Source organism: Giraffa tippelskirchi, chromosome 9, assembly GCF_054371585.1.
Source record: "Giraffa tippelskirchi isolate mGirTip1 chromosome 9, T2T-mGirTip1v1.2.pri, whole genome shotgun sequence".
Classification (NCBI taxonomy): domain Eukaryota; kingdom Metazoa; phylum Chordata; class Mammalia; order Artiodactyla; family Giraffidae; genus Giraffa; species Giraffa tippelskirchi.
The window spans coordinates 157,058,107-157,080,428 of record NC_137283.1 but is presented as its reverse complement, the minus strand read 5'-3'; the positions used below and the strand labels follow the sequence as shown (position 1 = coordinate 157,080,428).

General features: G+C 48.4%; 1 protein-coding gene across 4 annotated transcripts in view; it reads right to left on the bottom strand.

Annotated features, from left to right (window-relative positions):
* ZDHHC14 (zDHHC palmitoyltransferase 14) overlaps window positions 1-22,322 on the bottom strand; it is a 282,728-nt gene that overhangs the window by 25,258 nt on the left and 235,148 nt on the right. For 3 of the 4 annotated variants that reach the window (XR_014065315.1, XM_081529746.1, XM_081529748.1), the window contains exons 4-5: window positions 17,579-17,716; window positions 14,063-14,111 (exon numbers count right to left, since the gene is read on the bottom strand). Coding sequence is in view for 3 of the 4 variants with exons in the window: in XM_081529746.1 (XP_081385872.1) it covers window positions 14,063-14,111; window positions 17,579-17,716 (187 nt within the window). In the remaining variant the exon portion in view is untranslated. The remainder of the gene's footprint in view (window positions 1-14,062; window positions 14,112-17,578; window positions 17,717-22,322) is intronic. The other variant, XM_081529747.1, reaches the window with a different exon arrangement.

Genomic DNA, 22,322 nt, shown 5'->3' with positions numbered 1-22,322 from the left:
AAACCACTGGGTCTGCTCTTGGAAAAATGGAAACATGCTTTGCTTTTCTAAGGTTTAAATTTCTAGAAACCGCAAGGTTTCAGAAGAGCCCTACTCAGAAATTAAAAGGACATTTCAAGAGAACGATGCCCAGCTGGCTGAGCAGTGGTCTTACAGATCCAATACACAGTGCTCCGGGGGTCCCACCCGGTCCTCACGAAGGAAGGAGGTGAACGGGATGGAGGAAGAGCCGCATATCACAAGAAGAGGAAGTCTACGGTGGATTCTGGAAAAGTGGTAAGTACAGAGGGGTAGGGAGGATCGGAGGGGAAAGAGAGAGATGGAGAGAAGCAGGCCCCTGCCACCAGCCTGGGCAAACCTTCAATTTCTGCCAGGGTTACCCATGGGGACAAGCAGTTACGGTGGAGGTCTTGCTGCACATGGGAACATGGGGACAGTGGCTCAGATAGCAAAGATGGTCCTGTTCTCAACCGCCTGCCCACAGGTCAGGGCTCACAGATGCCCCTCCTCCCAGCCTCATCTCCCCACCCAAAAGGGCACAGATGGGCGGAGGCGCCAACATGGGAGCCCTGCCCACACCGGCTGGAAAGCAGAGGTGAAGTGGAGCTCAGGGAAACTGACAAGGAAGCCTGAGTCGGGAGAACTGGGTGGTGGGAAAGAAGCTGACACTGGCAATGAGCTTGCGCAGGCCGAAAAACAAGAGGGCAGAGAGGTCAAAGAGGAAGTGACAAATGGAACGGAAACGGGGTAGGAAAGAGAATGAAGAATGAACCAAAAGATTTATTTACTGAATCACACACAAAGAGGCAGGGAGCAGTTAAGTAATTTGCATAGGAAACAGCAGAGCAGGGATTTGAGCCTTGAAAGTGTGGAAGGCCGGGTCCTTTCCTGATTCTTGCTGAGGGACAGGTGGCTCTAGGCTGTTCCCAACCTCGGTTGGGGGAGATGGGGACCCTCTTCATCAGGGATTCTCAAACCCATGGCACCTTAAAGAGTGCGCCCCCCTCAAATCCACTCTCAGACTGAATATTTGAAGAACGCATCCTCTCACTGACCCAACAGCTTCATGTTGAAAACATCTACACCATAATAAGATTAAGAAACATAAATTCTGCTTTAATGTATGAAAACCCATTTACTGATTAAAAAAAGAAAAAGACACGAGTGGAAATAGGCCAACAGCAGTAGGAGCCAATTTAATAAGCAGCTGGATGTTTACTGCCTCAAAGATGTTTCAAAACACAGCAGTTACCTCTGCCAGCCTCCATGTGTCTTCCCCAGCCCCCAGGAAGACAAGAGCCTCCCCCGTGGCCGAGAGTATGGCTTCAAATGCCCCTTGACCCTGGCTCAACCTGTTGCACACTGAGCTGCTGGCTAGATGGCCAGGGAATTGAAAAAGACTCAAGATGCTGGTGGGTGGGCACCCCTCCTCGGGTTTCCACACGATCCCAGAAATGTTTACTCTGTGCCTTTCGGGGCACCCAGCCCTGCATTCAGGACAGTGGGGTAAGCTCTCTCCCCTCAGGGATAGGGGTCTGCTTGCCCATGGGAAGGTAAGCAAGAAGAGACGGCCTGGCAGAGACACAGAAATAGTGCCAGGCAGAATGGTGAGGGCACCTCAGTATCTGGGGAACTGTAAAAGGTGAGAGGTCATGGAACCAAAGGTTTTTAACCTTCAGTTCAGTTCAGTTCAATCACTCAGTCACGTCCGACTCTTTGAGACCCCATGGACTGCAGCATGCCAGGCTTCCCTGTCCATCACTAACTCCCGGAGCTTGTTCAAACTCGTGTCCATCGAGTCAGTGATGCCATCCAACCATTCATCCTCTGTCGTCCCCTTCTCCTCCCGCCTTCAATCTTTTCTAGCATCAGGGTCTTTTCCAATGAGTCAGTTCTTCGCATCAGGTGGCCAAACTATTGGGGCTTCAGCTTCAACATCAGTCCTTCCAGTGAACATTCAAGACTGATCTCCTTTAGGATGGACTGGTTGGATCACCTTGCAGTCCAAGCGACTTTCAAGAGTCTTCTCCAAACTATTGGGGCTTCAGCTTCAACATCAGTCCTTCCAGTGAACATTCAAGACTGATCTCCTTTAGGATGGACTGGTTGGATCACCTTGCAGTCCAACCGACTTTCAAGAGTCTTCTCCAGCACCACAGTTCAAAAGCATTAGTTCTTTGACACTCAGCTTTCTTTATGGTCCAACTCTCACATCCATACATGACTACTGGAAAAACCACAGCTTTGACTAGACAGATCTTTGTTGGCAAAGTAAAAAAAAAAAAAAAAATTCACACAGACACATTTTTTCTTAAAATCTCAGGAGGCTTAAAAACACCCCTGGTGCCTCTCTGTGGATACTCATGGACTCTAAGTAAAGATGCCCTGATTTATTCTAATCCTTTCATTTGACAGAATGCTTATTTGTAAAATGAAGAGCTAAGGCCCAGAGAAGTCAAGCCACTAATAAAAACTCAGACAGCAATTCACGGCAGAACAGAACTGTAACATGGTCTCTAGACTTGTAGGAGAGAAAGAGCGTCCCGAGGCCCCAGGCTATGAAGCATCACACGACAGGCCCTAACTCTGGGCCTCAGAGCTCCGACAGCACAGCTGAGACAGCCTGTGACCTCATACCTCCTTCACCAGTCCCACGGCCTTAGCACCACCCCGGGGGAAGAACTTGTCTCTGCTAACGTGTCATCACCCAGCTCCCCACATTCCAGCCGCCAGTGTGGCCACGGGATTTTTTTGCCAAGTGCCAAATCCAGATAACAGTTTATTTTAAAAAGCCTGTATTTCATGTGAATTTCCTCTTTGACCAAAATCCCCAGATTCTAGAATGGCCAGGGAATGCTTAAGTCCAGGGCTCTGCCTTGGGCCCTTTCTGTTCGGAGCACCCTTTCCAGATGTGACTGGGGGCCTTTCTTGGGGGGCACTTGCCACCCACCCCTGGGTCTTCCTGCCTCTTTTTCTGCTTCAGGTCTCTGTCTGAGGTTCTGATACTTACAATACAAGAAACAGATAATATGGGTAATCTTTTTGTCCTTCAGTTTTTCTAAAAATGACAGTAAGACAGGCCATGCTCACTTACAGGAAGGGCTTTGATGGATGAGCAGATATCAACAATAGACGCCTTTGTTCTCTAGATGGCATGTCTACATCAGCCTTTAATGCTCTTAGATATTTAGGTTCAGGAACTTGTCAGCCTATTTTTCTCATCAATTAGGTGACTCTCTAATCCTTAGACAGAGATAAGAAACTATAGCTTGTGTTCCTGTCACTGAGTGTGGGGAGGAGGTGCTGACTCTGATGATTTATACAACAAACACACTGAAGATCAAGTGATTGGGGCCCTTCAGACTGATCACTGGGCCACTGTCTTTCAATCTCTCCAATCCTTTCTCCTAAATGCTTATATAGAGGTGCATAAAAGTGAAAGTGAAGTCACTCGGTCGTGTCCGACTCCTTGCGACCCCATGGACTGCAGCCCACCAGGCTCCTCTGTCCGTGAGATTCTCCAGGCAAGAGTACTGCAGTGGGGTGCCATTGCCTTCTCCACAGAGGTGTGTAGTCATCCCCAATTAATCTACGAAGTCGCTGTAACTCCAGTCAACATCCCAACTGGAATTTTTTAAATGGAATTTGACAAACTGATTCTAAAATTCATCAGGAGGAGAAAATGTACAAGAACAGGTTAGGAATTTTGAAAAACAGAAAAATCAGGGAGGTGGGAGCAGGAGAAGACCTTTCTAGTGAACAAAAGAAAGTGAGAACGGTGCAAACAGGCTGTGAACACACAGGGCAGAGAAGGCATTTCAAACTAGAGGTGAAAGGACAGACCAGTGGTTCTCAAAGTGGGACCCGTGGACCCCCAGAGTCCCCAGGTTCCTTTCAGGGGACCCTCCAGATCAAAACTATTTTCCCACTATCACCAAAACATTGTTTCCCAGCCTGACTCTCACTCCGCCATGTGGTGGCTTCTTCTGGAGGCTGCCTGTTGCAAGATGATGTCCTCACTCCTCTTATGCATTTCTGTGTTTTAAAAATTTCTCAGTGCTTTTTCCTTTTTGCCGAGCAGCTTATGGGATCCTAGTTTCCCGACCAAGGACAAGGGGAATGCGGCAATGAAAGCACAGAGTCCTAAGCACCTGACCACCAGAGAATTCCCCCAAATTTCTCAGTTTTAATTTCAGACATGATGAAACAGACATAATCTACATGAACAGAAGCTCTCTAGGTCCTCAGTAATTTTTAAGAGTGTAAAAGAATTCTGAGACTATCAAGTTTGATAACTGCTAGAATCACTAGTAAGTGGTATTGAGACACTTCACTAAACATTTGGGAAAAATGAGTTTAGAACTTTAGCTCACCACCTCCCCTCTACACACACACAAAATTATATTACAGATAAGTTACTATGTCAGACTTAAGAAGCAAAATATAAAGGTATTAGAAGAAAATAAAGGAAATATTTGCATCATTTTGGGGTGAGGATATAAGGCACAAAACCTAGGAGACATGTTGTTGTTTAGCTACTAAGTCATGTCTGACTCTTTGCGAGCCGGTGGACTATAGCCCACCAGGCTTTTGGGTCTGTGGGATTCTCCAGGCAAGAATACCGGAGTGGGTCGCCATGCCCTCCTCCAGGGGATCTTCCCAGCCCAGGGATCGAGCTCAAGTCCCTGCATTGGCAGGTGGGTTCTTTGCCACTGAGTCATCAGGAAAGCCCAGGAGCCATGTAGGATGAGATTTATAGATAGAACTTGTTAATAAATTATACTTTTTGTTTAAAAAGTTAAAAGGTAAGTGACAGGTTGAGAAAAAAATATTGGAAAAAGCTAGTTATAAAATTATTACTGAGAATATATGAGGAACATGTTAATAGGAAAAGAACAAACAACCCAATCGAAAAACGTTCAAAGAGTTTGAACTGGCACTGAGGTGAGAAAAAGGGTCAACAATCATGAAAATATCTGCAAGCTGATTATTATCCAGAACATGGAAATTAAAACAATGATTTTTTCCCTCCCCATAAAATTGGCAAAAATCACAGTCCTGACAAGAGATTGTCACCAACATGGGTGAAGGTAGGGAGGAAGGGAGCATGAGTTGGTACAGTCTCTTTAGGGGGCAGTATTCCCTGGTAGCTGAGTCGGTAAGAATCTGCCTGCCAATGCAGGAGACCCGGGTGCAATCCCTGGGTCGGGAAGATCCCCTGGAGAAGGAAATAGCAACCCACTCCAGTATTCTTGCCTGGAAAATCCTGTGGACAGAGGAGCCTTGCGGGCTACAGTCTATGGGGTCATAAAGAGTTGGCCACGATTGAGCGACAAACCTACCACCCTAATCAGTATTTAAACTACGCTTAGATTTTAACTCAGTGACTCTACATCTAGTTGTCAATTCTAGAGAAATACTAACACTTGTGCACAAAGAGATACATACAAGAAAACCCACTACCTCGTTTTCTGAGTAGTAAAAAGAAATAAGTCTAAATAGCCATTCACAGAAGAATACACTATGGTTCATCTATACTCTGGAATTCTATTAAACAGTTGAAAGAAGAATGACATCTATCTGTTGACATGCCTTCAGGAAATATTTGAAAATCAAATTGTAGAACAATTCAAAGAGTATGTGTGATTCCCTTTAGATAAAGCAGTTCCCCTCATCTGCTGTGTATGAATGCACACATACAGTATATGTATTTGAACTCTAAGATAGCCTGGAAAGACCCACAAAACCCCACAAGGGCCCTACAGAATGATGAGAGGTCAAGGGCAAAACTTCCTTTTTATCCTGACGACTAAAATTCATCCTGTGAGAATATGTTCCTGTATCAGTTGGGTGATTTTAAAAACCCAAAACTTCATGCCCCCTCTGCGATCTTCTGAGACATAATCGGTGCTTCTTCACAGAACTCCCTCCATCCGCCTGGTCAGGGCAGCAGGGGAGAGTTTCAGTTTCCTGGGTGGAGGGGGCTGGGCTCTAGTTCTGAAAATGCTGCTGAGCTTAAATGGGGGTCATTAACCTCCCCGTGAGACCCTGCTGGGAGACCTCAGGCACCTGTCCTATCTTTTCCTGGGCCCCCTGAGCATCATCAGACCCTAGGACGGGTGGGCCCTGAGAGCTGGGTGAATGAAGACCTGTCCTCCCTTCAAAGGTCCGTCTAGTCAAAGCTATGGTTTTTCCAGTAGTCATGTATGGATGTGAGAGTTGGACCATGAAGAAAGCTGAGCACCGAAGAATTGATGCTTTTGAACTGTGGTGTTGGAGAAGAGTCTTGAGAGTCCCTTGGACTGCAAGGAGATCCAACCAGTCAATCCTAAAGGAAATCCGTCCTGACTGTTCACTGGAAGGACTGATGCTGAAGCCCCAATAGTTTGGCCACCTGATGCGAAGAACTGACTCACTGGAAAAGATCCTGAAGATGGGAAAGATTGAAGGCAGGAGAAGGGGACGACAGAGGGTGAGATGGTTCAATGGCATCACTGACTCAATGGACGTGAGTTTGAGTAAGCTCTGGGAGTTGGTGAAGCACAGGGAGGCCTGGCATGCTGCAGTCCACGGGGTCACAAAGAGTCGGACACGACAGCGACTGAACTGAACTGAACTGTCCTGCCCTCATGAATTTTCCAGGGGCCCCCTTTCTGACAGCCCCTGGGCCAACTCCAAGCCTTCTACCAAATTCCACTAAAACAGAATGATGCCCATCAGGCCATGGGTGCCTGTCAGACAGTGCTGTGAAAAGAGTACAACCTGGGCCCCCAGTCAGGGCTCAGCCATCACAGTGCCCTCCCCCAGCCCACCATGTGTGTGTGTGTGTGTGTGTGTGTGCCATCACGGTGCCCTCCCCCAGCCCACCGTGTGTGTGTGTGTGTGTGTGTGTGTGTGTGTGTGTGTGAGCATCTGGGTGCTGACACTATTACGGCTCCCAGTGACCACTTTGCTAACCGTGCCAAGTGAAGGAGTGAACCCAAGCCCGGCTCCAGCCCTGCGGACAGTCTCCTGCCTTCCCTACTCACCCCACACCCCAGCCACACCTCTCTCGTCTGCATCCCGGTTAGAACTGCACCTTCCCCAGCCCTGTGCACACGCCACCTGCCGAAGCCTCTTGACTTCCCTTCTGGAACCGCCCCCTCCTCTGGGCACACTGTGGCATTTTTATGTCACTGAAGACTTTTTCTGCTTTTCAGAAACCAGAGTCAGAGCTCAGATCTTGGCATCCGCAGATGTTCGTTGAGAAGAATGAGTCACCCTGCCGCCCATGGCTGCTCTGGCCTCTGGTCGATGTGCTTCGAAGCTCAGGGCTGTCGGGTTGTTCTAGACTTTATAACCCTGGCAGGTGTTGCACGTGGTGGGTGTTCAGTACAATGACTGTGAAGGAAGCAGATACAGAGTGGGCCTCCTTTGCTGGACCCACCTGGCTGGGTGGACGGAAGACCGCTGCCCCGGAGGAGATTCTCCTTTCCTCTCCCCACCAGGGGAGGTGCGGAAGGGGGCGCTGAAAGTCCGGGCAGCCGCCTGTGCTTCTCTGATGCAGAGACCAAAGGGAGAAAATGGTCGCAGGGAGCCAGGACAAGGAACGGGAGGTGGAGAGGGAGGAGGAAGAGGAGGACGGGGGATGCTCCAGGCTGGACATCCCTGCTCCCTGGTGGCCCTTCCCTCCCCGCCGGCAGGGCGAGGTGCAGCCAGGGAAGGGCCTGTGCAGTTCCGGCCATCGAGTCAGAGCCAGGCATTCTCGCCACAGCCACTGATGATGTTCCCTCTCTCCTTGCCCCTGTTTCTCACTTGCATCTCCTGCCCGTCTCCTCTCGGGCTTTAAGCCACACTGGAAACCACCCCCCAGACACCTGGCTCACTTCATAAACAAGCTGGCTGATGCTCTTCTCCCAAAGGCCTGCTGGTTCCACGTGGGCCCGACGACGAGCTGTTAGTTTATCCATGTTCCCATCATTCACAGCAGTATTTTTCAAGCCCTGGCTACGTCGCTGTTTTGGTTTCTAATCTCTCTCGCTTCATCAATGACACTGTTTTGAGTTGGATATTTTGCAGATGACACCCACGGTGAGAAACCTTTGCTTGGTGTGTATCATGGTCAGGAGATCAGACCGGAGGCTACTGAAATGTTTTAAATATATTTTCTCGCCTGAGATCACTCTGCAGGGGTCACTTGCAAAGGCTGCTCTGGACACTCCTGGGTTCGGGCAATTTAGCCGGAAAACCTCCTCTTTTTTTTTAGAACTTGGTGCTTTGCAGATTCTTGTTCGCACACAGACTCCAGGTCTGGTGAGGACGCGCCGTGGGCAGAGCTGCTGTCATCAGAAGACAGCTTTTGTGAGTGGGAAACTTCACATATCAGTCTCACCCATCATAAATCAACTACCTCAAAAGAGACTCCCAAACTCCTAGCGCCTCAGCAGAGGGAAGGAGCTCTACCTATGCTGGAATCTCCAAGCACCCTGATCAGCAGGATGCATCCTCTTTTTGAGGACCTCTGTCCCTGTGACCTGTCCTCCCCAGGCCATGTCATTCCTGAGCAGCCCCGGTGGTTCACACACCTTTCTCTGCACTAAAAGCTGCCCTTAGAAGCTTCCACCCAGCCATCTCGAGGCCGCTTCCAAAGTCACACGGGTGTCTGGAGCCAGAAATACTGAACAAGCAACCTGAGGGGCTCCAGCCTTACTTATTACACATGTTGTTTAGTTGCTAAGTAGTGTCTGACTCTTTGTGACCCCATGGACTATAGCCTGCCAGGCTCCTCTGTACATGGGATTCTCCAGCAAGAATACTAGAGTGGGTTGCCATGCCCTCCTCCAGGGGATCTTCCCAACCCAGGGATTGATCCACATCTCCTGCATTGGCAGGTGAATTCTTTACTGCTGAGCCACCAGGGAAGACAGTTATCCCTTATAACCAGAAGTTAATGTTCCCCCCCCCCAATACATCATAACCCAGTAGGACCCAAAGCATACTTTTTCTTCTGGAATATGAATCTATGATAAAACATCAGAACTCAGCACTTCTTAAGAGACTCACTCAATTAGAGGAACTCTCCTCCAAAACACGTATTTCAAACAGCAAGTACCTGGTCAGGACAGAGCATTGGTTGGGGAGGAGTGTGACAGGCACACCTAAAAAGTGTCTGTGCTTTGTAGAAAAAAAACACCTCACTTTCGTGTATGGATACGTCTGACATTCCCCAAATGCTCCACTACCTCTGAAAAAAATAAAGAAGATCTGGGTTGGGGGTGTTGCCCAGGCCTCTCACGTCCCCTCCCTGCTCCTCCCTCCCTACTGGGCAGCTTTGCTTCACATTCTTCCTCAGCCTTGCTCTTGGTTCTGCTTTTCCCAGAAAGAGAAATGGAGTAGTTTGATCAGAGGGTCTGTAGCTTGACTGGGCAGCTCCCTGGGATATTCAGGCTTCTGCTTTAGGTCATCTTTCTCCAGGCAGGAGCCCAGAGTGACAGTGGATCAGGAGGTCCCACAAAACCAAGTGGGGACCGAGTCAGCAGGAGTCAAGTTAGATAATAACAGTCCCTGTACACTGTGAGGGGTTGGCTGATTCAACAAGGACCTCCTGGGGTATTCTGCTAATATTTTCAACCTGAACTCAGGGTGGAGATAATACATATGTGTGTTTGTGTATTTTTCTATGTGTGTGTTGTATACACACACATATACATACATGCACATATATACACACGTGTGTACATGTGTGTTAAGTCATTTCAGTCGTGTCTGACTCTTTGTGACCCCATGGACCATAGCTCACCAGGATCCTTTGTCCATAGGATTCTCCAGGCAAGAATACTAGAATGGATTGCCATGCCCTCTTCCAGGGGACCTTCCCGACCCAGGGATGGAACCCACATCTCTTATATCTCCTGAATTGGCAGATGGGTTCTTTACCACTAGCGCCACCTGGCTTCCCTCACATATACATATATGTGCATATATGTGAGTATAGATATACACATGTATATATGTATGTATATTTATGTATAATATATATATATATACCTTTTTAAAAGCCCATCCATTTTTGATTCCTATCCCCTCTCTCCTAGATTAACAGAAGGACAGAAAGGGAAGGGAAGGAAGACACAGAAGTGACCTGGTGGGGACTTCCCTGGTGGTCCAATGGCTAGGACTCTGGACCAATGCAGGGTGCTTGGGTTCAATCCCTGGTTGGGGAACCAAGATCCCACCTGCCACAGCTAAGAATTTGCATGCCACATCTAAAGATTCCACACGCTGCAACTAAGACTTGGAGCAGCTAAATAATATTAAAAAAAAAACCAAAAGTGACCTGGTGATTTCTAGTGAGCTTCCCAAATGGGTTCAGAGCAAAATCCTCTCGAGTCCACCTGCACATGAGTGCCTGATTCCTGGGGTACCCCTTACCTGAGGGCTTGTGGAGTAGACAGGACAATGGCCTCCCCAAAGATGCCCTAATCCCTGGTATCTGTGAATACTTTGTGCACATGGCAAAGGGGAGTTTGTAGACTGAAGGTCATGAACCTAAAGACAGGGAGATTTTCCTGAGTGATCTGGGTGCATCCTCTCCTTAAAAGCAGAGAGTCTTTCTGGCTGAGGTCAGAGACGCAAGCAGACGAGGCAGGAGAGACGCAGGATGTGATCTCCCCCGTTACTGGCCTTGAAGACAGAGGGAGTCTGGAGTCAGGGAACGGAGCCAGGAAAGGAGCCTCAGTCCTACACCCCATGGTTTTAGTCAGGTACCTGAATGAGCCAGAAGAGGATTCTCCCCTGAGACCTCAGATCAGCATCCAGGCTGGCCTCACCGTGGTTTCAGCCTTGGATCCAGGGTAGCAATCAGCCAAGCCTACTGGACTTCTGGTCTGCAGAACTGGGTGACAGTAAATGTCCGTTGCTTTAAGTCTCTACATTTGTGGCTATTTGTTACACAGCAGCTGGGAGCTGATACAGCCGGCACATGCTGGAGCCTTGGAGCTCTGTCTGGAGGCCGGAAGGGGCAGGTCATGCACTCAGAGCACTTGTGCTATCATAGTTGCGGCTGCCAAGCTTCCGAGTGTGGAGGACACGCCTGGAGAGCACCCACAAAAGGGGAAAAAGCCTGGTTGTTGCTGGAGAGGGTCAGCCCTGGATAAGGCAATGCTGTTTGGAAAGTCAGTGGTTGAGACTTTCATGAGTTTTCAAGAACTGGGCCACAGGAGACACTCTTCACCTCTACCTGAGAATGATATTTCAAAGGAAAATCAGCTAAAATTGGCTCTAAACCAAATAACAGCATTTCTTTCCTTCCTCCCCTTTCCATGTGAACAGCATGCCACTCAAATAAGACTGCCACTGCTTCTCTCAGCACCATTTGTCTGCCCCCCTGGCTGGGGAACACAGCGCTTTTGATGACACAGATGACGGGCAGAGCCAACCATGAGAACAAGCAGACGTGTGTGCTCTAGGAGGACGTTCCGGCACAGCCTGCCCATTGCAGATATTGCCACAAAAAGAAGCCTCTCTGAAGTCACTCCTGCCTTGCACGGAAGCACTGCTCTGGTGTTCAGCATTCTCACTTATATTCCATGCCATTGAATTTGTCAGCTTAGCATTGTCAAGTTCAGAGCGGTTCATGATTATAGGTCAAACAATTGAGATACAAAAGAGTTAAAAGAAAGGACCCCAGACCTTATCATTAATTGTGGCAAAGCGGAAATTAAAAGGCTCTCACTCCAGACTAGGACTCGCTGCCTGTCCTTCTTTGTGACTCCTTTGCTGGGATTATGATTTGACTGGGGAGGTCTGGAGCAGATACCAGGAAGACCCAGCAACAACAAACCAATTACCCAGCTCCTCTCTGCTCTAGCGGGAATTGCGGGACCCAAAGGAGAACGAACAGCTGAAATGCCCCAGGCTCAGGTCAGCCCTTCTCCACCCTCCCTGCTGAGAAAGGGAAAGTGTTAGTCGCTCAGTCGTGTCCGACTCTTTGCAACCCCATGTGGACTGTAGCCTGCCAGGCTCCTCTTGTCCATGGGATTTTCCAGGCAAGAATACTAGAGTGTGTAGCCATTTCTTTCTCCAGGGGATCTTCCTGACCCAGGGATCAAACCCAGGTCTCCTGCATTGCAGGCAGATTCTTTACCATCTGAGTCACCAGGGAAACCCCACGGAGAGGAGTCCCTTCACTGACCGCTGCCATGGTTTGAAATGTTTCCTGGGCATCCAGCACAGGCCCATGGTCTCAGGAGCGATGCAGGTACCCGGGGACAGGGGAGGGGAGGTGGCCGAGGCTGCCACACTCCTGAGGCTTCAGGAAGCATTCCAGCTGGCAGCCTAAGACCTCAAGGCCGGTTCTGAGTTGCATTTATTAAACTTAACAAGACCAGCATGTTTTCATAACGGAACTGATTTCCTGGAAGACCAAGACGAGCCTCTTCTTCAGGAAAGAAAAGGCAAGGCTCGGCTATGAGATATGCCAAAGCAACGTGTCTCTAAAACCAAAGGACACAGAGAGGTGATGATGGAGGAGGGTGCTCACCCCTGGCAGGGCTGGGGAGAGAAACATAAATGGCATTTCCCAAAGGACCTGCTTTTAGCAGCCACAGAGGTCAAGAATTTCATTCCCAGCACAACCTTGACTTCTTGCCAACTTCTAGCTAACTCTAGCTTCTGAGATCATTAACAGAAGATAGGACAAACCTGTGAGATGTACTCGCCAAGAGCCTTCATACATCTACATATGTCCCTGTCCCCTTTCTAAGAGACTAGCAACTGACTATAGAATCTGCACTCACTGCCAACATTCTGTGCTGCCCATAAACACAGAGGTGCCAGAAAGGAGACACTTTATGCCACCTAAGTATACACACACACACACACACACACACACACACACACAGAGGACATATAGATCTAATTAAATACCACCATCACCGCCACCACGACTACTAATATTACCACACACACACGCACACGCACATCAGCTTCTAGGCACACAAGCTGGTTCACCCTAATGGCTAAATGATGGTCATGACATGTACATTTTAGGAGAGTTCTTCATTCTTTAAGAATTCTCTGCCACAAGATGAAGATTACCCCCAGAGGCAGCTGCTCAGTTGCATCTGACTCTTTGTGACCCCATGACTGTAGCCCGCCAGGCTCCTCTGTCCATGAGATTATCCCAGCAAGAGTACTGGAGTGAGTTGCCATTCTCTTCTCCAGAGGACCTTACCAACCCAGGGACTGTACCCAGGTCTCCCATATTGCAGGTAGATCCTTTACCATCTGAGCCACTAGGGAGGCCCAAATCCAGTCTAACTGGTTATATGAAAAAGAAAGACAGCTGGGTCCCAGATGGAGCCAGGTCAGTGCGTACAGTTGGCTGACTCTACACCAATTAGTGTCAAACCCAGGAGGGCAGGGGAGGGTGTGGGAGACCATTCAAGCACTTCATGGGTGAACATTTTTCTTTCACAAAGTTCAAAATACCATGCTACGTGCCTATGTACACTGTTTGGGAGGATGGGATGAATCCAAATGACTTGACACTGACCATCTCTACTCAGGGCTATGAACAGATGTTCTGTTTTGAGAAATAATTGCAGGGTTATCCATACTACCCACACATCAAACTGAACCCCCAGACAGAACCCACACAGAGGGTCAGAGGATCCCCATGTGGTGACTGCAATGAGAAGGGGCACCCATGAATATTCTGTAGGGACCAGCTGCTGATCAAAATGAAGTCAGCTGGAACTCAGCCTGGCTTCTCCGTAAACCAACCTGACTCAATGCAAATCAGTGTGGGTTCTGGAGGTGGGCAAGAATTCACCCTTAGTTTTCCAGCAAAAGAGCACTTCAGTTTCAACGAGGCTAAATGAGTCACTTTGAGGTTTAAGCAGCTCAAAGGCTGTTACTCATGCAGGTGAATATCAAGGAGCTCTTTGGATACTTCACAGAAGGAGAAGGAATATGATTTATGAGAAGGAAAGCCAAGGCACAAGATGAAGTAACTGAAGAGAAGGCCAGTCCAGTACTTAACACGTTAATGTTGTGAAAAACTACAGCCCAGAAAGGATATCTTGCAGGACTGTCCTTAAGAGCGTTGAGGAATCCCGCCTGCTGTGAACCTGGGGGAATGAAACAGAATTTCGCAATCAGACGTCACTTCCAAGAAACAGCCTTCATGCTGAAAGCTCTCTCATCCACACAAAAATAATCGGTGTCTCAAGATCAATAAAATTACATTTGGTAGAACTCCGATACTGATCGGAGAGTGAGATTTCACCAAAGTTATTCAACAAGAAAATGGCAGATTCATAAGTAGACCCAACAACTGGAGGATATTTGTTCAGTAAAAGCAGATGGATGTCTGCATATTTTCCCATAAGTTACAGTTCTGATTACTCCTTTGTTTTCCTCATTTTAATAGGAAAATAGAATACTGTATGCTACTTTTTCTCTTCTTTTATGAAAGATTGTTTCCCCAAAGTTGGTTAATGTTTGACCCTGGGCGTCCTGTAAACTAGACTATGTATCAAAGACGCCTTTCTCTGCACCCAGAGTTAACAAACTCATAAACCCAAAGTCTATATTGCTGACTGCTTTGGGGTTTGAGACATGTGAATACAGGCTGTCTGTGCAAGAAAGCATTTCTTCAGGGGCTAGAGTAACGATGCATCTGACAAAAAGCAGTTTTTATCTTGTGTATTCGCGTTAGAGGCTTTTGGGAAAGAAAAGCCCATACGAAGGAGCTCTTGGTGGCCCCACCTTCGGTTGGCAAGGCTGGATCCCCGTGTTCTGGGGTCATAAACTGGCCCTGGCATGGCAGTGAAATGAGCGAACAGGACAGACACCACAGGGCCGGTTCTAGCGCATCTCCATGGCGTTGTCTGTCCCAGACCCTCGGTGGAACCATAAGCCAGGCTGGCTCGGGGGGAGGCTAACGGTGTGATGACTCCAGCTCTTCCCCAAGTTCCCACTCCCTCTGTGCCCACTGGCCACCTTGGAGGCCCGAGCATGTGCCGTGTGCTCTAAGGATGACAGCTGATTGAAGAACTGGTGAGGAAAGCTTGAGGTGTTCCCGTCCCTCCCTGTTAGGCCGGGCGGGTGGACGTGCTGCGGATCTTAGAGCAAATGCAATCTTGAGGCACACGGAGGGATGAGGAGAGATGCTTTCTCTTTCCCTGGTGAACCCAGACCATATCGCTTTCTCAAGCTCTGCTTCCTCTAAGAGGAAATCCAGACGTCACCTTCACGGTGATCTCTGGACAGCAGGCTTCCTCCCCGGCCGCCCCTGGCTATCCGGTGTCCCCTCTCAGAGCCCACTTCCTGGCAGGGAGGACTCAAGGCACGGTCCCCAGCTGCCCTCAAACAGCTCTCTGCCTTTGCCAAGGCTTCCTGAATCGTAGGGCGGATCATGGAGCCATGTAAAGCCTCTGCCCTCCTTGAGCGCAAATGAGGGGTCGGGGTGGGGTTGTTTAGTGGGGGTTGTGGTGGGAGGTGCAGAACCGGGGAGAGGAAAACCTATTTGCTTTTGTCCAAAATACTGCAGTAACTTGCAGGCTTTTTGTTGTTATTGTTGGAAGATTGGGTTAACAATATATAAGAATAAGCTACAGCAAACTCAATTATGCTGAAACCAGAATGAGCAAAAATTTGTTGTTGTTTAGTCGTGTCTGACTCTTTTGTGACTCCACGGACCGTAGTGGAGATGAAAATGCCACTGTGATGGCAAGTGACTGGTTTCACAGTGTATGTGAGAGTGCATGTGGGTTGCCAGAGTTAATGTGTGAGATAAAAACTGCCTGATACCCAGAATGTAGGGGCAAGGCCATAAATACTGTGTGATTATATATATGTGTAGATATTTTGAAGTTGCTAAAGATGATATAAGAGGTAATGTTTAAAGACTATTTTTCAGTGTCATAAATATGCTGGAATATCAGTACTTCTTTCTTCTCTAGTTGTGTAAACAACTGCTTCTTCTCTCTATTAATACATACATATTCTTTGGAAGGACTGATGCTGAAGCTGAAACTCCAATACTTTGGCCACCTGATGAGTCAAAGAACTGACTCATTTGAAAAGACCCTGATGCTGGGAAAGATTGAAGGTGGGAGGAGAAGGGGACAACAGAAGATGAGATGGTTGGATGGCATCACCGACTCGATGGACATGAGTTTGAGTAAACTCCAGGAGTTGGTGATGGACAGGGAGGCCTGGGGTGCTACAGTCCACGGGGTTGCAAAGAGTCAGAAACTACTGAGAGACTGAACTGAACTGAGGACCCTAGTTACATTGTTGCCACTTTGAGACTCTGAAAATAGAACAGGTGCCCCAGGAGAGTCCTCCAGCCATCCTTCCCAGCTGGTGTGGAAGGGTAAAGGGGTCTCTGACCCATGTTAATCCTCTTCCTGCTGTCCCAGCAAGTTATGGCTCTCATGCATATATTACAAATTTGTGTTACATTTAGATGAAAAGATTGGGAAAGAATGAATGGAAACTAGGATTCAAAATGCCTGTGAAAATTTTGGAATAGTCCATGAAGGTCCAAAGTAAAAAGAACTAATATGAAACTTCCCATACCACCCGCTCCCCCCAACCCCCATTCAAACCTCACCAAGACAGCAAGTAGAAAATGTGCGTGTCTAAGTTTTGTCTTAGCACGCTGCAGTCTAATTGCTGCTTCAGGAAAGAAAGTGAGGCGTGTGTCTAGATACTTCCAGAAACATTCCAGAGAGAGGTTCTGGACTTGCTAATGGATGGTTGTACTTCAGGAATATGGACAGAGGCGATGTTGGTCTTTAATGTTGCTAATAGAGCTGTAATGGAAGTTTAAAGGCTCACCTTTACAGGTCAAAGCCAAGTGGCTTCCTTCTCATCACATCCCTATTATAGGAAAGTGAGGGGCCGAGAGATGGAAGAAGTTCAAAGTTATGACCTTTGAAAGGGGAGTGAAAAATGCCATTTGTTTAGGCAAATATATATTAAAATCACTTATATCCCAATTTCATTTTTAGTAAAGTTGCTTCCTTCATAGCTTGCCGATGTTCTGACAGATAATTAAACATCTTATCAAATGTGTATCTCACATTTATAGATTTGTGTGTAAGAAAGCTCAGTCTTTATCCCCAATTTTTTTTTTCAAATTTTTTTTTTTGGGGGGGGAGGGTGACAATTCCTGCTTAAGTAGATTCACATTTTTTAAAAAGCTCTGTTGTTCAATGGGTATCATGACAACACATTATTCTTTGTGAAAATGTCGGGATGGTTCCTCCTGAGGATCCCTTAGCAGAAGAGAAAGTGAAGTCACAAGGTCGGAATAGGGACCACATGTCCAGGAGAAAGTCTTGTAAGTGAAAGAGTCTGATCCAGGGGCGCCCCCGGCAGCTGCTGTAGGAAGACAGGGGTGGGAGGGCCAGGGAGGGAGGTGAGAAACAGAAAGGGGGGGCAGCTGGAAGTGAGGAGGGGGCAGGGAGAAGGAGAAAGAGAAGAGAGAGCCCGGAATGACCAAAATAGTAAATCAAAATTAAATCAGAAAAGTAAAGTCAGGCAAATGGCTACATACGTAATCTGATTTCGCCAGCATACTTACGAAGGATGACGTGGGTGATAACGAATGCAAATATAAAGACTGTCAGAAAAGACAGAGATAAAATAAACATATAAAAAAATCTGTAGTTTCTTTTTCCCACACAGTTGCCTACCCAGGGACAGTGGTGATCAAATCGTTCTGAAATGAGAGGCAGAAAAAAAAAAAAAAGAAAATCAATTAATAAAATGCCTTTTTACTTGAGGGAGCTCCCCCTCCCATTCTCTGATAACATAACAAGACCTTCTCTGTTTGTATTTCCAAATTCACCGCTCAGAGGAATGCCCAACATGAAGACATATCAAGAACGCAATAATTCTTTCAACAGAACTTAGCTGTTTTGAAAAAACAAAGGATGTGCATTCTATTTTTATTACAATAGAAACTCCAAGATTTCCCTCTTTTGTACAAGAAAGACTTTTGGTTCACAGAATAATCTTCCCTTAAGATGGTACCAACACTTCTGATGGTAACTGCTGGGCTGGGCGGGGCTGGGGCTCAGCCTTTCACGGGTGTGTGGCACTGAGCGACCATCTCTCATGCCAAGTGGCCGAGAGAGAGGTCACTAGGAGCCTAGGACAGGACAGAGGGACCGTCCCGGTTCTCCCATTCCAGTCACTGCTGTTTTCCAAGAAATGTCTCTGTCATTTCAGTAGTCATAAAAGAATTTATATCATCTTTTAAAGTGATCTCTGATCTTCAATGTAATGTAATAATGTAATACACCTGATCTTGTAGTACACAACTCTCAGCTTCCTTACCTGTCAAACAAGGATACTATATAGAGTCCTGTGAGGCTAAATACTCTCTGGGAAAGTATTTTTTAAAAAACCAGCATGTGGTGCTTTACAGCTTGTGAAGAGATGTCATATACACCCATCCATTCGATCTTGAAACATTCCTATGAGGAAAATGATGCTGCTACCTTATTTTACAGATGAATAAACTGAGGTTTAGGAGGGAAGCTGCCTGCAGGGGCCGTACAGCTCAGAGGCAGTGAAACTAGAATTGAGGTCAGGTCTTTCTCATGGTTCATCCCATCTTTCCAATGCACAGGCTGCCTCGAGCACTTTGGAAAAGACAGAGTGCTGACTTTGGGCATTTTTGTCCCGTTATCCCAAACCTGTGTCTTCTCTACCTTGGGGATTTCACCAGGGTCTGTAAGGCATCTGTGATTCGCCCTTCCTCTTATAAATAATGGCTAAATGCTGCTTTACTTTTCAGCTGCTCTTCTACTCAAAAGGCCTATCCAGGGTGTCTAATGCACCCACTCAGAGCAGGCCACCTACCACAGGAAAAATGCTAAGCTGTTCACTTGGACTCTTATCCAAGCTTAGCTTTTACCCAAATTTCACATCTCTCTATGTGTGCTTTGAAAAGATACAGAGAAAGCTGTGAGGTGGGACTATGTAAATAAACATTATAAAGTCATGCGAGGCAGTGTTTCCATTCTTTCCGGTCACCTATCATAAATCACTCATCTCATATTTTATGTCCAGTGCAAGCTTGTGTGTGTAGTAGTCACTCGGTTCTGTGCAACTCTTTGCAACCCCACGGGCTGTCTGTCCGTAGGATTTCCCAGGCAAGAATGGTGGAGTGGGTTGCCGTTCCCTTCTCCAGGGGATCTTCCCAACCCAGGGATTGAGCCTGGGTCTCCTGCGCTGCAGGCAGACACTTTCCCACTGCAACAGCTGCACGCAGTGCCAGCTTATTTCTCGAAAAGGTCATGAAGATGCCTGGAGACCACGGCGGCAGAGGGACTCTAAGAGTCATTGTTGTCTGCAAGTGACATCAGCAAGCGGCAGCTGGTCACCCCAAGAGAAATCTCAAAGCTCACCAGCCTGGTGACAACTCAGTGGCCTATAAGATGCTGACACTGAAAGGAAAGCAACTCCTATGGTGTCTCCATGTTAGTTACATGTCAACATGTGTTACCAGCCCCACACAGCTGGAAAAGTTATAGTGAAAAATGAAAGTCGCTCAATTGTGTCCGACTCTTTGCAACCCCATGAAGTATATGGTCCATGGAATTCTCCAGGACAGAATACTGGAGCCTTTCCCTTCTCCAGAGGATCTTCCCAACCTAGGGATCGAACCCAGGTCTCCCGCATTGCAGGCGGATTCTTTACCAGCTGAGCCACAAGGGAAGCCCCCCAAAATTAATCCTTGTGTAAAAACAACCTCATTTCCCCAAGTCAGTGATCTACACTGCCTGTGCACTGGAAAAGTCTACACGGAACGTGCACAAAGAGAAAAGAAATTGGGATCAACCAAATTTTCCCAAAGACTTTGAGGCTGTCATTTGAGAAACCTCTTTTCTGCTTAACACATGCCTATGGAAAATGAAAACGAGAAGTGGAGACCGGGGACCAGAAGTCCAGGTCAGGGCGGGACCTCTGGTTCCAGCTGTGAATGCTGATCTCCAGATGCCAAGTGCGTGGTGGATGAGCCTGCCGACTGGTGGGAGACTCGCCCACCAGCAGAGGAGACATCAGAGCTGGGGAGGTGGAATTAACACGATGGACCCCCCCCCCACTCCAAGTACCAAGGTCTTAATGGGGCATCATGATCATTTCTATGGGGGCAGGGGGTAGCTGTATTCTTAGCTTAGAAAGCTCACTGTTAGCTAAGCTTTCTGAGGGAGGCCGAGCTGCTAGGGAATGAAAGCAACAGATGATGCACACGAAACCCCTGGGCACGAGGTCTGGGGGCTTCGGAGGAGACGAGCGATCTCTCAGGGTGAGTGTCAACGCCTGGCTCTCCGGCAGCCCCGAGTGGAAGCAGTTTCCATTTGGAAACTTGCCTTATTGAAAACCCTTTTCTTGGCTGACAAAATCCCGCTAACAATGTAGGCTTGCTGAGAAATACTTTGATTTAACAGTTTTCATGTTCTCCTTTGTGACTGTTGAATACCTGGTGGTAAATGAGCCTGGTGGCTCAGTCGGTAAAGAGTCTGCCCGCAATGCGGGAGGCTCGGGTTCCATCCCTGGGTCGGGAAGATCCCCTGGAGAAGGAAATGGCAACCCACTCCGGTATTCTTGCCTGGAGAATTCCATGGACAGAGGAGCCTGGTGGGCTACAGTGCATGGGGTCACAAAGAGTCAGACACGACTGAGTGACTACACACACACACACACATGAGCCTGAGAGCTGGGTGTGCATCTCCGTGGAAGAAGGATGCTCAGAGCCCAGGGCCACCTGCCAGTCTCCTCTAACCCCGAACTCTGGTACCCTCCTCCCTCCTCTTGACTTCTAGGGTGTCAGGGTGTGTCATAGCCTCCCTCATCCCAGGCTATGCCTGTGCCTCTTCTCTTCTTGCAGATTCTCTGTCTCACCCAATAATCTCTTTATTCCCCTCGGGTTCAAATGTCAACTCTACACCGATGATGCCAAAACGGCCGGTGCCGCCTTCACCCACCTTATCTAAAATCACCTTGTTTATTTTTACTTGTCTTTGTCTGCTGACTCTACTCTGAGCCTTTAATAAACATTTGTCAAGGACTGACTAAACCCTCACGCTATCCCGAGGACGTCCCCATGAGCAAGCATGTTGCCCAGGGTGGCAGGGCTACTGGCAGCCAGGCAGGCGGGCTCGAGCTGCCTCCAGAACCCTTGCCCGCCAGCCCCCACTGCCCGGGGGAAGTGTCCCGGGAGCCCAGCAGTGTATCAGGCGCTGGGACCACTGAGATGACCCACAACAGCGTAACCAACACTCCTGGCTTCCAGGGGTTCCTCCTCTCATTGGTGAGGACACTTCAGCATCCAGACCCCAAGAAGGAGCCTCCAACAGAGGGTCATGGAATTTAGTGATTTCTGTCTGCTTGTGATGTTGGCCGCACACAGCATCCTCCCTGGAGGGTTGAAGGTGAGAAACAGGGTGGCGGGTGCTCACCCTGGGCGAGCTGATACACGCGTGACTCCCAGGGACTGCGTGAGGCAGGGACTGGCCGGAGCGGGATACTGCTGGCAGTGGTGGCGTGCAGCCACAGCAGCTGAGACCCTGCAAGCCACCGTTATTAGAGGGCAGACTGCCCATTTTTCCTGTGGGAAGACTGACTGGTGTCCTATGCCCTAGGGGTGAGGTGGGCATGTGTGATGCCCTGTAGTCACCCATCGTGTCCGACTCTTTGTGGCCCCACAGACTGTAGCCCACCAGGCTTCTCTGTCCATGGGATTTCCCAGGCAAGAATAGTGGAGTGAGTTGCCATGCCCTTCTCCAGGGGATCTTCCCCACCCAGGGATCGAACTCGCATCTCCTTCGTCCTTGGCACTGCCAGGCAGATTCTTTACCCCCAAGCCACCGGGGAAGCCCTGTGGGTGTGATGAGAGCTCTTAAAAAAAAACAAAAAACTGCTTTAGACTTATTACTCTGAGGTCTGGATTCTGCCAGAAGGGTGTGGTTTCTGCCCTTGCAGCCTCTCCAGAGGGTTCTTTTAATCGAATGAGGAGCCCTTCCCGAAGCCAGGCTGTTGGGGAGGAGTGTGCTGAATTGAGGGACAGCCTCAGGGCAAGAGGAATGGAACATGGAGCACAGGGTGGCGGGGGGCGATCAACCTGGAAATCTCTCTAAAATAGTGTGAGGCTGGAGTCAGCCAGCTGGGCACCCTGCGCACACCTTGGTGGGCATCATGCTCCCCATGGTTTGTGGGCTTCTTTCCTCTCTTTCCCCAGGGCAGGGGGTGGGGGGGGCCTTGAGGTGAGAAGCCACATCTAGTCACCTAACAGCCCTGGCACCCGAGTGCCTGGC